At 39.1% G+C, this 17,454-nt stretch overlaps 2 protein-coding genes and 1 pseudogene across 2 annotated transcripts; all 3 read left to right on the top strand.

Moving 5' to 3' along the window:
• The first annotated feature begins 2,464 nt into the window (after positions 1-2,464).
• Positions 2,465-4,087, top strand: LOC104416315 (xyloglucan endotransglucosylase/hydrolase protein 2). The gene is made up of 4 exons (XM_018860933.2): positions 2,465-2,633; positions 2,995-3,095; positions 3,433-3,626; positions 3,706-4,087. The coding sequence occupies exons 1-4, from the start codon at positions 2,465-2,467 to the stop codon at positions 4,085-4,087; spliced, it is 846 nt and encodes a 281-aa protein (XP_018716478.2).
• Positions 4,088-9,047: 4,960 nt separating this feature from the next.
• Positions 9,048-10,731, top strand: LOC104456533 (xyloglucan endotransglucosylase/hydrolase protein 2). The gene is made up of 4 exons (XM_010071337.3): positions 9,048-9,225; positions 9,632-9,732; positions 10,083-10,276; positions 10,350-10,731. The coding sequence occupies exons 1-4, from the start codon at positions 9,048-9,050 to the stop codon at positions 10,729-10,731; spliced, it is 855 nt and encodes a 284-aa protein (XP_010069639.2).
• Positions 10,732-14,726: 3,995 nt separating this feature from the next.
• On the top strand, positions 14,727-16,911 carry LOC104416314 (annotated as a pseudogene).
• Positions 16,912-17,454: the final 543 nt, after the last annotated feature.

Raw genomic sequence — 17,454 nt, 5'->3', positions numbered from 1 at the left:
CCCTCCCTGCACTATGGCGGGCCTGAAATGCTTCTTGTTTCTAATTTGCCTCTATCTTGTTCTGCTCTAACTTTTTTTATTTTATTTTATTTAAGTTTTGAATTTCGCATAATACCCAACTTCACACAAGCCCACGCACGCACACATATATTTAAGTATTAGCCATTAGCCTTTCCTGATGATTGGAAAAACCACAAAATTAGAAGTATATATTCACGTGCCTAGTTTTGGTTTACTGAAAATGACTAATTATTGAACTAATTATGACCAAAGAATATATGCATATTTAAAGTTAAGAAATGAATTCCCTAATTTGAAAAAGGGGAAAACATCTTTCTAGAAAATGATTTCCTCCAAAAATAATTTCCCGTCATGAAATTTTGTCGAAAGAAACACACGAGAAGTGCCTATTTGAAATAGTTTTAGTTCCTAATTGACCTTTATCTTCTTTTGCTCTTACTTTTATAAAAATTTGACTTTTGTTTAAGGCCAAATCTTATTAGCCATTATGCTGATCAGAAAAACCACGCATAGAAGTTTTTCGAAAGAGTTTGCGCGTCTCTTAACTTTTCCGCCGAAATTCAAAATATGTACAATCTAAGAGTCAATTTTTAAATATCGTGGAAGTTTAGGGTATTATGGACTAAAAGAAGTCAAAGTGCATACGTCATAAGAATCAGATGAAGAAAATAAGTAAAAGGCATGCGCGTTCTCGAGAAGCCTGTGTCACGCATGCGTGTTTAATAGAAGTCTCTGCTTTCATCCGATTAGTGCAACGGCGAATCAGGCAATACTAGGACAATTGCGACGGTAGCGAAACCCCGTGCACGAATCGTAGTGATCTACCGTTTCTACAACGCTTCCGAGTGGGAATCGATGCAACATCCTGTCATCCGCAAGAAAGAAAGCATCACCTACAGACGCTGTTTTCATTGTCCTGGGAAGCATACGGAAATTAAGTACAGACCCTTTCGAATTCTCAAACAGGATTTGCAGATACACTTCATTCCTGTCCCTCCATTTGCCTAATTCCAGGCAAATTACACAGCAGGCTTTTGCTTCTTGAGAGGATAATTGATGGAGAGAGACAGACAGAGATCTGAATACCCATTTAGACACTAATTATTCATGATAAGCAACCGGAGGTTGAGATCATAATACGTCGTATGCGGATTTTCCAAACAGAGAATATCATGTTAAGATATCAATATAAAAAAGACATGGTGATAGACGATTGCATTATATGTATACGATACATGCACCTTCATAGAGTGTCAAATTTGATAGATTTTACAAGCGGTTCGCTCAATTCGCGGCACGAGATTCATCGAATTCGAATCTGTGGGCAAAGTCAATTGCTTTGTTATCTTTATCTGTGTAATAAAATTCTAGTTATGCTGATGATGGTTCTGTACAACCAACTTGACGTGAGACAGCCTTTTTTATTAAGGGCAAAATACTTTTGAGGCCGTGGGATGCCAACTCCACCGGCCATGCCCCAACCTCTTCTTGCTTCTGCCGACCAAGAGAGGGGTCAACTAAACCCTTTTCGTCAGCAAAATTAGGAGCATGTTTTTTCTCATTTTTAGCAAATTACACATAATAAAGGCCCCAAAAATTAAATAAATAGATTGAGTTGCAAATTATATTTAGCTTAAATTAGAGAATGGAGTGCAGTATGAGCTGTATAAAAAAAAGTTGGAAACCAAGCCCTAATGAAAAAAATAAGCATGTTGTCTCAAATATAATTACAAGTTATTTCTTTTTTTTTTTAATGGTTATCGTGAATAGATTTGCTTGATTATAAATGGAGAGAAAATTACGTGAATAGACAACATGAGATGAGATCACGGTCAATTATTCTAGAAGTTTAAGCTATTAAAGAAAACATTGTTTATTAGTTAAATATTCTAACACTCTCCCTTATGCTTAGTTTGCTTTTTTTGCCTAGCACCACGTATGGAAATATTTAATCAGGTCTGGTTGTTTTGCCTAGGGCTAAGGTAATTGGGGAGGCAAATGAAACTTATCAAGATTCAAACTCCGGACTTCAAGCTTTGATATCATATTAGATTTGTGGAATCATTATCAACTGTTCTAAATTCAAGCTATTAGATGAAAGCGTAGTTTATTATTTATATATTCTAACATGTAATGAATTAACATCTTAATTAGAAAAAGATAGAACACTAATGACATGGTATTGGTACACGGGGGAATATACAAAGCATGGAGAAGTCAATAGCGTGTGGGAGAGGTAAGTAAAATGGACTAAGAGGATGGCGATGGCGATGTTGTGCCCACTCCACGTTTTTTTCGCCAATTCATATGTTCATGGGATATTGACGACGTTCGGACGGCTTTTTCACTCTTATATATACGTGCGAAAAAGCTCACTTTGCACTAAACACGACAAGACACGAACGAATATAAGACATACCAAACTGATCAGATTAATGCGGTAATGGCGCTCTCGAAGTTTGCCGGCTTTCTCCTCCTCCTTTTCATCGGCGGAGCAGTTCGTGCGAGCGGCACGAGCTTCGATGAGAACTACCAAATAACATGGGGTTACGATCACGTCGCGCCTTTGGATGGCGGCCAAGAAATTCAGCTCTCAATGGATGCTTCTTCTGGTTAATTTTAATTACTCCTGATTCTCCTCTCGCGCGTAGTGATTTTTCTTCTATAACGAATTGAAACCGACTGTGATTTTGCTCTCCATTGTCTTTGGATGGAAATGGTAATATGCATGTCTTCTCGTGACTCGCTATCTTGGTGTGCGTGAACATGATCTTTTCGCATATTGCAATTGGAGGACGATTTAACCCTAAAATCTCCTTTTGCATCTTTCAATATTTACCAAAAATATTCTTGCTCAAAACCCTTTTGTAAACATTTGAAGAAAAAGGGTTACAAGGAAATGTAATACTAAAACACCAATGATACTACTTCTTCGATTTCAACTTTTGAATAACGGGCTCGTTTTTTGCGTAGGGTCGGGGTTCGCATCGAAGAAGAGCTATCGATCTGGATTCTTCAACATGGAGATAAAGCTGCCAGGGAGGAATTCCGCCGGAGTCGTCACCACTTTCTTCGTAAATCCCATTCTCTTGCCCCTTTACCTCTACTTCAATCATCTCGTGAAAAAATGCAAGTGAAGAATCAATAGTTGCAACGTGTGATGTCTATGAAGTTTGGTCAAACAACAGCATATGCAAAGTGCAAGCGTGCGCCATTACAACACGACTCTCTTTTTATATATATATGAATTGCGAAATGATGTATATGCAAGAAAAATGAAACCAAAATTCGGGAAGTTTTTAGGAAAATGATCATGAGGTGGTAAAAATCAAATTGGATCCCTAGTTCTTTCCCCACTTTGTTTGGGGGGTCTGAATTGGATTGCTAGTTGACGTATTGATATGTGGGCAGCTAACTTCGCAAGGGGACCGGCGTGATGAGTTGGACTTTGAATTCCTAGGCAACAGGGAAGGCAAGCCGATCACACTGCAAACCAATGTGTTCACAGATGGAGTTGGCAATAGGGAGCAGAGGTTTCTCCTCTGGTTCGATCCGACAGCTGATTTTCACTCTTACAAGATGCTCTGGAATCATCATCAGATCGTGTAAGGAAATACCTCACTGTCTCTCTCATTGTAAAACGCTCTTGCTATTGCTATCACTTAGCTTCTGATCTTGAAATAGGTTTTACGTGGATGACATCCCCATAAGAGTGTTTGAGAACAAGAAGCGGATCAGAGTGCCCTACCCGACGCAGCCCATGCAGATCGAGGCAAGTTTGTGGAACGGGGATAGCTGGGCGACGGACGGCGGCCAGACCAAGATTGATTGGAGCTATGCGCCATTCCAGGCCCAATACCGAGGCTTTGATGTCTCCGGCTGCGAGTTCCAGAGCCAAGACCCCCGCCATTGCTATTCCTCGGCCAACTGGTGGAACTCGTGGAGTCACTGGAGTTTGGACGAGGAGCAAAATAGGCAGCTCGAGAACGTGAGGAAGAATTTCATGAACTATGACTACTGCACAGACAGGTCCAGATACCCTGTGCCGCCGCCCGAGTGTCCTTAACCGTTCTCTAGGGAAGGGTTAGGAGTCAAGCAAGTAATAATCCTAGGAAACTATTCTTCGTTTCCGCCATTGAATTGTGAGGGTTAATTTTTCGAATTTCATGAATACTGAATTGATCGAGAGCAACGTTTCTCCCGAGGTTATTTTGCCAAACTTACAGGAAAGACAATAACCTCGTACTGGTCATCTTCCTCAATTTACACAGGAAAACGACATGATAAGCAGGGGCTAGACCATGTAAAAGTGTCGTTATCAGCTTCAAGCCGTTTTTGAATAATTTAAGAGGCATGAACGGCCGGCCGGTCCGGCCTATGGGCAAGAATTACTTTTTAAATTGGTTATGGAAGTCTCGCAAAAAGTGTTCCCGGAAAGCTATTGCATTTCGGGAAAATTCTCAAGTCTGAAGTTAGTTGTATTTACACAAAATGCTTTTTTTCAAATGCTTTCCCAGCACCCCGAACAATAAGGCAATCACCCTTTTCTCTACTTTTTTGTATTCCATTCCATTATTCAATCTCAATCTTAAACCGATCGATATAGGGACTATTTCTTTGGTTCCTTTCATTTCTTTTTAAGCAAAAAACCTATAATTTGGACGACTTAAAGTAAGCGCTTAATTTTAAGCTTCTCCATAAAACAACACGATGGATTATAATAAATTAAATGTCAAGGTGTACTTTATAAATATTCAAATTTCTTGAAAAGGTTGAAAGTCAAATTTCAGTTACTCAAAAATACAGAAGGAAAAATAAAATTACTTAAAACGAAAAACACAAGCGACCCTGAAATCGTGAGCTATTGTGGATTAGTAATCAGTCGATTTGGTTCCTTTGTTAAATCGACTCGGCGTGATCGGAACTTCAAAAACAACTTCGAGTCGGGCGCACCTAATCGGGCAGCTCTTCTCGGGGCAGAGCCCAGTCAAACCGAGCCCCTCCTAGGCCGAGGTTATCTACCCATGTTTGGAAGAAAATGGGCGGTTATCTATTGAAGTGAAGGAAGTGAGCATTGGCCTTTAGCTTTTATGATGATTGAAAAAACCACAAAATTTTCACGAGAGCTTGTTTGTTTAAAATCAAACAAAAAGCAAAGTGTGCCTTTACTTCTTTGGCCAAAACTGACCTCAAACAATTTACAATTTAGGATCGAAATTTTGAATATTGCAAAAGTTTTGAGTGCTCATGAAATCTCGTAGCTTGTTGAGATTGGAATTGCCTGGCGGTTGATAGCTCTTAGATGTGTGCCGACTGCCTATACTTGCTCACGCAAACTTCTGCTAATTAGACAATTTACACCTCCGCCCTTCTCTCCTCATCAGTTTTACCCACGAATAGGACATATATCCACTAGGGAGTTTACGTTATTCTAAAAGATGGTCATATCATATGAACTCAAGAGCATCACTGAAAATGAAGTATACAGATAAAGAATCGGCCGGCGAGCGAGGTTTTGGCTCGAACCGGACTTTAGGGTACTCGTTGAGAGGTCGTGGGCTTCCTCCCCGCCCCCCACCCCCCACTTCGGACTCACGGAGGATCGCCCGAACCCGACCATTTAACAGAGTATATAGGAAAACGACACGATAAGCACGGTCTGGACCATGTAAAAGAGTTTTTATCAGCTTCAAGCTGATTGCAAAAAACTTAACATGCGCGACTCGACTGGCCGCTAAGTAGCATCGACACTAATACGCAATACGCGACATGACACGACATGACACGCGACACGTGTTTCTAAAAAATAGAGAATTTCGACATATTGAAACACGTTGTATATTAAATATATATTTTTATATATACATTATAAATTATTTTTATGATTATTTCAATCAAATTAATTTGAATCAAATTCATAAATAAACAAATAATTAAAAAAAGCCTATAATGAATATACACTAAAGATGTTAATCTGCCATTTATTAATATCATTAATTATTTTAATTTGACAAATTCAACTCTATTTCAATAATTCATAAAACTTGGAAAAAAAAAAACAAGTGATCCATATTCTTGACCTGCGTGTTAGATATGTTGAAAGATGAGAAAAAAAAAACTTAATGGGTGAATTGTGGATCACAGAAAGTAGGAGTCAAAAGAAAATAGAAGACTAGAATTTTCTTCTTTCTCCATTTATTATTTTTATTATTGTGTTTTATTTTTTTCATATATATATATATATATATTGATCTCTCATTTATTGAATTTTTAAAATTGACCTCGATATCATAATTATGTGTTGGAAACTCGTATGTCAGAATTCCGACTCGAATGTCGAAGAGTGTCGAGAAAGTTGACAAAGTGTCGGATTTTCCAACGCGTGTTGACCGAGTGTCGGAGAGTGTTTGAGAGCGTCGGACATGTGTCAAAGTGTCCGACACGACACGGAGGCTCTTGGAGAGTGTCGGTGCTTCATAGGTTGGCCGGTTTTGGCCTATGGGCAGGAATTTGCGCTACTGTCCGCTTAGATGACGGGCGGCCTGGTAGGGCACCCAAGGCATCCCTCCGTGAGCAAGTCCGACGATACAACGGTTTCTTCGCCGGGGAATCTCAAGAAACAACCGCCAGAGCCGAATCTGCAAATTCTTAACGAACTAAAGGTCTCGTGAAACCTTATTTTCCTCTAATCCGTGGTCATATTAAAAGAAATGAAGGATCGTCCACAAGCCACAACGAAGGAGAAATAGGAACCGGTGAAAAGGGGAAAAAAACAAGGGTGGTTATCTAGTGAAGCGGAGGAAGTGGGCATTCGCATTTATTTAATTATTTATATGTGAATCTATTGTCGATATAAGCTTACCGTAAGAGTTTCAAGGGTTTCGAATTCTTTAGGAAAAAAAAAAAAAAAAAATCAAAGTGCTTGAGCTGTAAGACTTAGATTAAGCATAAAATTATAAGCAAAAGTCATTTTGAATATATTAGAATTATTTGATGGTCGTGGGGAAAGAGAGAGTTTAGGCCACAAATTGAATTGGGCATGGTGGCTATTTCCAAAAGCTTTGCTATTATAATCGTCTTGGGGCTATTGCAAGAATAACAGTTTATTATGAATTATAAATTCTTATTTTCACAGTAAATTAAAGACTGTCACTTAATCATTTCTCATTTTTAAATCCCAACCTGAAGCTCCCTTCCTGAACTATGGCATGCCAAAAGCATTGAATTCAAGAAATTTCCAAAAATCCGGTGTTAGGACTAATACCTTTTAAGGGTGTGCTTTTTTGAGTGAGTGAATTTTGACGAATGTAATTTTCTAGATTCACCTGCGCTTGGTTTGCTGAAAAGGATTGGTCATCAAACCAATTACGGCTAAAGAATATATGCATGCTTAAAGTTAGGAAAATGAATTCCTTAACTTGAAAAGGAGAAAAAACATCTTTCTAGAAATTGATTTTTCGAAAAGAAATTTCCTTTATCATGAAGTTTCTACCAAAACAAACACACCCCTAGCGCCATTCGAAATGATTTTTAGTTCCTAATTGACCTTTATCTTCTTTTGCTCTTACTTTTTTGAAGATTTGACTGTTATTTAATGCCGAATGCATTAGCCATTATGATGATCAGAAAAATCAGGCATTAAAGTTTTTCGAAAGAGCTTGTTTGTTTAAAAGCAAAACGTATCTCTTAACTTTTCTGGCCAAATTCAAAACATTCGCAATCTGCGCGTAAATTTTTAAATGTTGTGGAAGTTTTAGGTATTCTTGACCAAAAAAAAAAAAAATTCAAAAGTGCCTGCGTCATAAGAATTAGATGAAAAATAAAAAGTATCTAATGTGTTCTGCAGAAGTCTTGTATTTTTTTCCATTATCATTTATCTTATGTCGGAATGCATGCATGTTCAACAAAAGTCTGTGTTTTGCATCCCATCGGTGCGGCCACGAATTGTGTCAGATGATCGCTCGGATTAAGTCTCCAAGATTGCGACGGTGGCAAACCGCCGTGCGTGGATCGTAGCAATGAAGCTGTTTTTCATTGTCTTATAGTTTGACAATCTACAAAAGAAAAAAGCTGCATATGTGCAACGACTTATCCTAGTCTTTCGCCCGGAGTTTGAGATTGTAATACATCCAACATGGGTTTTCAGTATAATAAAGACATAATGAGAGATGACTGCGTTGCATGTATGGATATTAATGTACCCTACTGTGCCTACACCGATGCATACATCTCATGAATTTATAGAGGATTGAATTTGGTAGATCTCACGCAAGATTTGCTCCATTCACGGCACGAGATTCATCGAATTCAAATATTCAGGCGTAGTCGATTGGATTTTATCTTTATCTGTGCGATGAATTCTTGTTATGCTGATGATGGCTCCATGCAACCAAATTGACGTAAGACGCCTTTTGTCTTGGTTCAAAACTGCTTTTGAGGCTGTGCGATGTCAACTCCACCGTGGCCATGCCCAACATTTGCTTGTTACGGGTCGTCTAAAACCCTTTAAATCAGCAAAATTTGGAGCATGTTTTTCTCATTTTTAGCAAATTACCCAATATATGTATAAGTTGGAAACCAAGCCCTGATGAAAAGTAAGAGGTAATTAGAAACAGCCACCTATATGTTATCTCAAATCTAATTAGAAATAATTTCCTTTTAATACTCTTTAGTAGGCATCGCGAATAGATTTGCCCTAATTATACATGGAGAGAAAATCACGTGAATGGACAATAAATTAGTTTTTTAATTAGAAAAGATAGAACACTAATGACATGGTCTCGATACATGGGGGAAAATACAAAGCATGGAGGAGTCGATAGCGTGAGGGAGAGGTAAGCAAATAGATGAAGAAGGTGAGGGGTTCACATCACACTTTTTTTGCCTATTTATGTTCATGGGACATCGAGGATGTTCGGATGACTTTTTCTCTTATATATATACGTCCGATAAAGCTCGCTTTGCACTGAACACGACAAGACATTAATAGATACAAGACGAGCAAATCCGATCGGATTGACACGGTGATGGCGCTCTTGAAGTTTGCCGGCTTTCTCCTCCTCCTCTGGCTTCTTTTCATCGGTGAAGCGGTTCATGCGAGCAGCGCAAGCTTCGATGAGAACTACCGAATAACATGGGGTTACGATCACATCACGCCTTTGGATGGCGGCCAAGAGATTCAGCTCTCAATGGATGCTTCTTCTGGTTAATTATAATTACTCCTGATGCTCCTCTCGCGTGTAGTGATCTTCCTTCTATAATGAATTGAAATCGACGGTGATTTGTCCTCCTATGTTTTTGCATAAAAATGGTAATATGCATGTCTTCTAGTGACTCTATACAGGAGTTTGCATGACCATGATCTCTTGCATATTGCAATTGAAGAACGATTTAACCCTAAAATCTCCTTTTGCATCTTTCACTACTTACCAACAAAATTCTTGTCTAAACCCTTTTTTAAACATCTAAAGAAAAAGGGTTAACAAGGAAAGTTGATACTAAAGCACCAACGATGATTTGTGTTTGAACTTGTCAATTCATTTTGCAGCATAAATTTTGATACTACTTGTTCGATTTTGACTTTTGAATAATGTGTGCGTTTTTTGTGTAGGATCGGGGTTCGCGTCGAAGAAGAGCTACGGATCTGGATTTTTCCACATGGAGATGAAGCTGCCGGGGAGGAATTCCGCCGGAGTCGTCACCACTTTTTACGTAAATCCTATTCTCTTGCCCCTTTACATCTACTTCAATTGTCTTGCGAAAAATACGTACAACAACAAAATCAATAATTGCAACGTGTGACATCTATATAAATTACAAACCATGGCTTAAACGTATGTCGCATATATATTATCCAAAAAAGCGACTTTTCAAGATTAGAGCCAACTTGTTAGAATACAACAGCATACACAACGAATGTGCTGTTACAACACAACTCTCTCTCTCGAATTGCAAAAGGATGTACGTGCCAGAAAAATGAAACCGAAATTCAGGAGGTTTTTTAGGAAAATGGCCATGAAAATCAAATTGGATTACTAAATGACATATTGAGATATGGGCAGCTGATTTTGCACGGGAATAGGCATGACGAGTTGGACTTCGAATTCCTAGGCAACAGGGAAGGCAAACCGATCACGCTACAGACCAATGTGTTTGCAGATGGAGTTGGCAATAGGGAGCAGAGGTTCCTGCTCTGGTTTGATCCGACAGCTGATTTTCACTCTTACAAGATCCTTTGGAATCATCATCAGATCGTGTAAGGAAACAACTTTTTGTCTCTCTCATTAGAAAACACTCTTGTTATCACTTAGCTTTTGATCTTGAAACAGGTTTTACGTGGATGACATCCCCATAAGAGTGTTCAAGAACAACAAGCGGATCGGAGTGCCCTACCCGACGCAGCCCATGCAGATTGAGGCAACCCTGTGGAATGGGGATAGCTGGGCGACGGATGGGGGCCAGACCAAGATAGATTGGAGCTACGCGCCGTTCCGGGCCCAATACCGAGGCTTCAACATCTCCGGCTGCGAGTTCCAGAGCCAAGACCCCCGCCACTGCTACTCCTCGGCCTACTGGTGGAACTCGTGGAGTCACTGGAGTTTGGACGAGGAGCAAGATAGGCAGCTCGACAACGTGAGGAAGAATTTCATGAGCTACGACTACTGCACAGACAGGTCTAGATATCCCGTGCCGCCGCCCGAGTGTATTTAACAGTTCTTTAGGGAAGGGTTAGGAGTCAAGCAAGTAATAAAACTAGGAAACTGTTTTTCGTTTCCACCATTGAATTGTGAGAGTCAATCTTTCGAATTTCTGGAATACTGAATTGATCGAGAGCAATGTTTCTCCCATGGTTATATCGCCAGACTTCTAGGAAAGACAGTAACCTCATACAGATCATCTTCCTCAATTTACACAGGAAAACCACATGATAAGCAGGGGCTAGACCATGTAAAAGTGTCGTTATCAACTTCAAGCCAATTTTGAAATATATAAAAGGCGTGAACGGCCGGCCGGTCTGGCCTATGGGCAAAAATTACTTTTTAAATTGGTTATGTAAGTTTCGCAAAAAGTGTTTTCCGAACACAATTTGCATTTCGGGAAAATTCTCAAGTCTAAGGTCAAATGTATTTACATAAATTGTTTTTTGTAAATGCTCTCCCAAACGCACCCAGAATAATAAGGTAAACACATTTTCTTTACCCTTTTTGTATTTCATTCCATTATTATTCAATTTCAATCCTAAACCGACCGATATAGGGAACATCTCTTTGATTCCTTTCTTTTTTTTGTTAAGCAAAAAATCTATAATCTCGTTGATTTAAAATAATCTCTTAATTTTAAGCTTCTCCATTTACAATGTCATATCTTAAATTCAGGAAAACAACACGAAAGAGATTATAATAAATTAAATGTCAAGCTATATTTTTATAAAATTTCGAAGTTCTTGAAATGATTGGAAGTCAAATTTTAGTTATGGAAAATACAGACAAAAAAAAAAAAAAGACTTAAAACCAAAAACACGAGCGACCTCGAAATCACGAGCTATTGCAGATCAACAATCAGCTGATTTGGTCCCTTGTTAAATCGGCTCGCTGTGATTGGAACTTCAAAAACATCTTTGAGTTAGGCAAGCCTAATCGGGCAGCTCTTCTCGTGGCAGAGCCAAATCTGTTGAAATAATAGTTATTTTATTTTTTATTTTTTGCATGTTTTGCTGATTTGGTTTTTCAGTTATTAGAGTTAGTGGAGTCATGTTTGTTGGTTATCCTAGTTTTTAGGTGTTAGTGGAGTAAGTGTTTTGTGCAGAATATGGGTAGTTATGGGTCCTCTTTTAGTGGTGTTGTTTTTTTTTTACATTATGTATTTTGTCTTTTGTAAAAGACTTGGTTGTTCTGTACGTAAGTTTCATCCTCATCTCTCCTCCCTTTAGCGATTTAACAGAATCAAACCGAGTCCCTCCAAGCCGGAATTTTTCTACCCATGTTTAGAAGAAAATGGGTGGTTATCTGTTGAAGTGAAGGAAGTGTGCATTGGACAATGTCGTTTTGATTTTTTTTCCTTATTATCAGTATACACGAGTAATTTCGAAAAACCCAAATAAGTGACACCAACATCACCTTTTGATTTTCACCAAAAAAAAAAATCACCTTTTGATTAATATATGTGTGTTTCTTTACACCTGAGTAAAAGCAGAAAGTTTCCACCAAATTCCAAGAAAAAAATTTCAAATTTCAGAAAATAAAGAAAAAAACTATATGTAAATCTACCATCAACATCACTTTGAACTCGACGGAAAAATCAAAGCGCGTGCCACGAAGCATAAAATAAAATGTGAGGGACGATGTGGAGTCGCTAAAAATCATTTTAATGGACTATTAAAGAAAGAGAAAGTCTGGGCCACAAATTGAATTGGGCCTGGTAGCTATTTCTAAAGCCCGGCCTGGAGCTCCACCCCTGCACTATACCGTGCATGAAATGCCTCCTCGTTTCTCATTGACCTCTATCTTGCTCAGCTCTGACTTTTTTTGAATTTTTGAATTTCGTTTAACACCCAACTTGACACACGCTCGTGTACACACCCATATAGATAAATATTAGCCGTTAGCCTGTCATGATGATTGAAAAAACCTTAGGATTAGGAGTATGTTTTTCACAAGCTTAGTTTTGATTTGCTGAAAATGATAAGTTATTGAATAAATTATGGCCAAGAATATATGCATATTTAATGTTGAGAAAATGAATTATTTATTCTGAAAGGGGAAAATATCTTTCTAGAAGTTGATTTTTCGAGAAGCAATTTCTTTTATTATGAAGTTTTTCCAAAGTAAAAATAGTCGAAGTGTGTCTGAAATGATTTTTAGTTCTTAGTTGACCTTTATCTTCTTTTGCTCTTACTTTTTTAAAGATTTTACTTTTGTTTAGTGTCGAAATATATTAGCCATTATGATGATAAAAAAACCACGCATAAAAGTTTTTCATAAGAGCTTTTTTGTTTAAAAGCAAAACGTATATCTTGACTTTTTCGGCGAAATTCAATACATTCGCAATCTGCGTGCCAATTTTTAAATGTCGTGGAAGTTTCGGGTATTCCTGACTATAGAAAAGTCAAAAGTGCATGCATCATAAGAATTAGACAAAGGAACAAAAGTAAAACGCATGGGCTTTCTATGGAAGTCTGTGTTTTTCCATTAGCTTTTATCTTACGTTGAACGTACGCATGTTCAACAAAAGCTTGCGTCTTTCATCCGATCGATTCGACGATGAATCATGTCAGACAATCGCTCGGGTCAAGTCTCCAAGACTGTGATGGCAGTGAACCGTCGTGCATGGATCGCAGCGACCTACCGCTTCCGCAGCGCTTCCAAGTAGGAATCGATGCAACATCCGCAACAAATGAAACGTCATCAATAGAGCTGTTTTCATTGTCTGATGGTTCAATAAGCTACAAAAGATCAAAGCTGCATGTATGCAACGACTTATCCTTGTCTTTCGAAACTGCATACAATCCCCACCCACGAAAAGATTGCGAGGCGCATAAGGAAAAATGGTACTGACCCTTCTGAATTCCCAAGCAGAATTTGCAGATACACTTCATTCCTGTCCCTCCACATGCCTAATTCCAGGCATATTTACAGCAGGCATTCGCTTCCTAGGAGGATAATTGATGAAGAGGGAAAGATCTGGATAGCCATCTGGACACTAATTATTCATAGGAATGTTGTTTTCTTTGGCCGGAGGTTGAGATTGTAATATGTCAAGCGCGGATTTTCCAGATAGAGATAATGTCATGTCAAGATATCGATATAAAAAAGATATAATAATAAATGACTACGTCGCATGTATGGATATTAATGTACCTTTCAAATAGGAAATCACGTGTATACCGATGCATGCATCTAATGAATTTATAGTGTTGAATCAAATTGTGGCACGGGAATCTTCAAATTCAAATTGGGCAAAGTCAATTGCATTTTATCATGTAATGAATTCTAGTTATGCAGATGATGGTTCTTCTATGCAATAAACTTGACGTCAGATAGCTTTTTTCTTAGGACAGAACTACTTTTGATGCTGTGTGATGTCTACCCCACCGTGGCCATGCCCTAACCTTTTCTTGTTTCTGCTGACCAAGGGAGGGGTCATCTAAAACCCTTTTAATCAGCAAAATTAGGAGCATGTTTTTCTCATTTTTAGCAAAACACCTTCAAATATATATAGTTGTAAATTATAGTTAGCTTGGATTAGGAATGGAGGGTAACATGTGTTGTATGAAAAATAAAAGTTGGGAACCAAGCCGTGATGAAAAATAAGCAGTAATTAGAAACGGGCCACCTGCATGTTATCTCAACTCTAATTACAAATAACTTATTTTTAATACTCTTTGATGGGTATTACGAATAGATTTGCCTGCTTATAGATGGAGAGAAAATCACGTGAATGCACAATAAATTAGCATCTTCATTAGAAAAGATAGAACACTAATGACATGGTCTCAGTACATGGGGGGAAAATACAAAGCATGGAGGAGTCGATAGCGAGTGGGAGAGTTAAGTAAATAGACGAAGAAGATGATGGGTTCCCTTCACACTTTTTTTGCCTATTTATGTTCATGGGACATCGATAATGTTTCGACTAACTTTTTCTCTTTTATAAATATATATATATATACTCTGCACTGAACACGACAGGATACGAACAGATGCAAGATGTACGAATCTGATCGGATCGACGTGGTGATGGCGCTCTTGAAGTATGCCGCCTTTCTCCTCCTTCTCCTCCTCCTTTTCATCAGCGGAGGGGTTCATGCGAGTAACGCGAGCTTCGATGAAAACTACCAAATAACATGAGGTTACGATCATGTCACGCTTTTGGACAGCGGCCAAGAGATTCAGCTCTCAATGGATGCTACCTCTGGTTATTTTATTCACTCCTGATGCTCCTCTCGCGTGTAGTGATCTTTTCTTCTATAATGGATTGAAATCGACGGTGATTTCTCTCCAATGTTTTTGCATGGCAATGGTAAAATATGCACGTCTTCTAGTGACTCGCCATTGGGGTGTGCATGAACGTCATCTTTTGCATATTGCAATTGAAGAATGATTTAACCCTAAAATCTCATTTGCTTCTTTTACTATTCACCCAAAAATTTCTTGTTTAAACCCTTTTTGTTAGAAGGGTTATAAGGAAAGGTAATACTAAAACACTAATGGTTTGTCTTTGAGCTTGGCAATTCATTTTACAGCATATATTTTGATACTACTTCTTTGATTTTGACTTTTGAATAACAGGTATGGTTTCACATAGGATCGGGTTCGCATTGAAGAAAAGCTACGAATCTAGATTTTTCAACATGGAGATGAAGCTGCCAGGGAGGAATTCCGCTAGAGTCGTCACCACTTTTTACGCGAATCCTCTTTCTCTTGCCCCTTTACATCTACTCAAATTGTCTTGCGAAAAATACGTACTATAGAATCACTAAGTGCAATGATGGCTTGTGTCATGGCCCAAAAGAGAGCATGTCCAAGAGGTTTCCATGGGCCAGCCATGACACGTCTATGGATCCAACGACCCTCGACTTATCCCCGTCACTTAGGTTTTTCTCGAGTCTTCTAGAATAATCCTAGGGGCGGGCGATACGGGAATTGTACCGTTATGTAATTAATACGAGTAGTTGGTAGTTGGGGAGATTCAATCTCCACTGTTAGATCTAAGGGAGATCTATGGATACGGTTTGCCTTATACTTGTATATAAAGGGTCCTCTCTCTCATTGTAAATAATCTTCAATATAAAGGGTCCTCCCCCTCATTGTAAATAATCTCATTCACGAGTAATAGAAAAGCCAGAGCTTCTCTCTCTAAAAGAGTTTTCTCTCTACGATCCTTGTGAGTGAGTGAGAATAAGGCTAATTGGGAGAAATTCCTAAGGCCTTCCTAAGGCCGCACGGGCAAGGAAACGCTAGATCGATCGGCCCGGGCAAGAGAACGCTAGATCGATCGGTCGGCCCGTGACACTTAAATGTATGTTGAGTACATAAAATCTGAAAAATGAGACTTTTCAAGATTAGAGCCAACTTGTTTGAACACAATAGCACACGCAACGAATGCTCTAATGCATATATATATATAAACTATGAAAATATGTATATGCTAGAAAAATAATACTAAAACTCAAGAGTTTTTCTAGGAAAATGGGCCATGAAAATCAAATTGGATTGCTCGTTGACATATCGAGATATATGGGCAGCTAATTTCGCACGGGGATAGGCACGATGAGTTGGACTTCGAATTCTTGGGAAATAGGAAGGCAAACCGAGACCAATGTGTTCGCAGCAATAGGGAACAGAGGTTTCTCCTCTGGTTCGATCCGACAGCTGATTTTCACTCTTACAATATCCTCTAGAATCATCATCAAATCGTGTAAGGAGGCACCTCTCAATCCCTCTCTCTTTCTCATTAGAGAACACTCTTGCTAGTTGTTAGCTTCTGATCTCAAAACAAGTTTTACGTGAATGACATCCCCATAAGAGCGTTCAAGAACAACAGGTGGATCGGAGTGCCCTACCCGACACAGCCATGCAGATAGAGGCGAGCCTATGGAATGGGGATAGTTGGGTGACGGATAGAGGTCGAACCAAGATAGACCGGAGCTGCACACCATTCCAAGCCCATTACCAAGGCTTTGACGTCTCCGGTTGCGTGTTCCAAAGCCAAGACCCCCGCCATTGCTACTCCTCGTTCTACCGGTGGAACTCGTGGAAACACTGGAGTTTGGACGAGGAGTAAGACAGGCAACTCGAGGACATGAGAAAGAATTTCATGAACTACGACTATTGCATGGACAGGTCTAGATACCCCGTTCTGCCGCTTGGAGTGTCCTTAACAGTTATCTAGGGAAGGGCTAGGAGTCAAGTAAGCACTAAACCTAGCAAACGGTTCTCTTCGTTCTTGGCATTGACTTGTGCGGGTCTATCTTCTGAATTTCATGAATATTGAATTGACTGAAAGCAATGTTTTCCCAAGATTATTTTGCCAGACTTAAGAGAAAAGACATTGGCCATCTTCCTTCAATGTAGAAAACTCCAAATTGAGAGCTCTTGTAGCTCGTTGAGATTGCAAGTGTTTTGGCAAGAGGTAGCTCTTAGATGCAAGCCAAGTGCCGATAGACCGATCAGCAATTCATAGCTCGTCAGCTCCAAAACAACCTAAGTTAGGGAGAAAGCAAGAGCTATATGTTGCTCGTAGACTATCGCTAACAAGGCCATCTACACCTATGTCCTTCTCTCCTCCTCAATTTAATCACCCCCAAAAAAAAAAAAATTTGTCTACTAGGAAGTTTACGCACTGAAGATGGAGTATATAGATGACCAATGGACAGGCAAGCGAGGTTTCCACTCAAACCGGATTCTAGAGTGCCCATCAAGAGGTCTTGGCTAG

This window comes from Eucalyptus grandis, chromosome 8, assembly GCF_016545825.1.
Source record: "Eucalyptus grandis isolate ANBG69807.140 chromosome 8, ASM1654582v1, whole genome shotgun sequence".
NCBI classification, from domain to species: Eukaryota; Viridiplantae; Streptophyta; class Magnoliopsida; order Myrtales; family Myrtaceae; genus Eucalyptus; species Eucalyptus grandis.
Note: the sequence above shows the minus strand (reverse complement) of the source record. Positions and strands in the feature narration are given on the sequence as shown.

Coding starts and splice junctions, on each gene's coding strand:
- LOC104416315 (XM_018860933.2), top strand. CDS start 2,465: ATGGCGCTCTCGAAGTTTGCCGGCTTTCTCCTCCTCCTTTTCATCGGC. Junction 2,634..2,994: donor CTCAATGGATGCTTCTTCTG/GTTAATTTTAAT, acceptor TTTTTTGCGTAG/GGTCGGGGTTCGCATCGAAG. Junction 3,627..3,705: donor TGGAATCATCATCAGATCGT/GTAAGGAAATAC, acceptor ATCTTGAAATAG/GTTTTACGTGGATGACATCC.
- LOC104456533 (XM_010071337.3), top strand. CDS start 9,048: ATGGCGCTCTTGAAGTTTGCCGGCTTTCTCCTCCTCCTCTGGCTTCTT. Junction 9,226..9,631: donor CTCAATGGATGCTTCTTCTG/GTTAATTATAAT, acceptor TTTTTTGTGTAG/GATCGGGGTTCGCGTCGAAG. Junction 9,733..10,082: donor GAGTCGTCACCACTTTTTAC/GTAAATCCTATT, acceptor AGATATGGGCAG/CTGATTTTGCACGGGAATAG.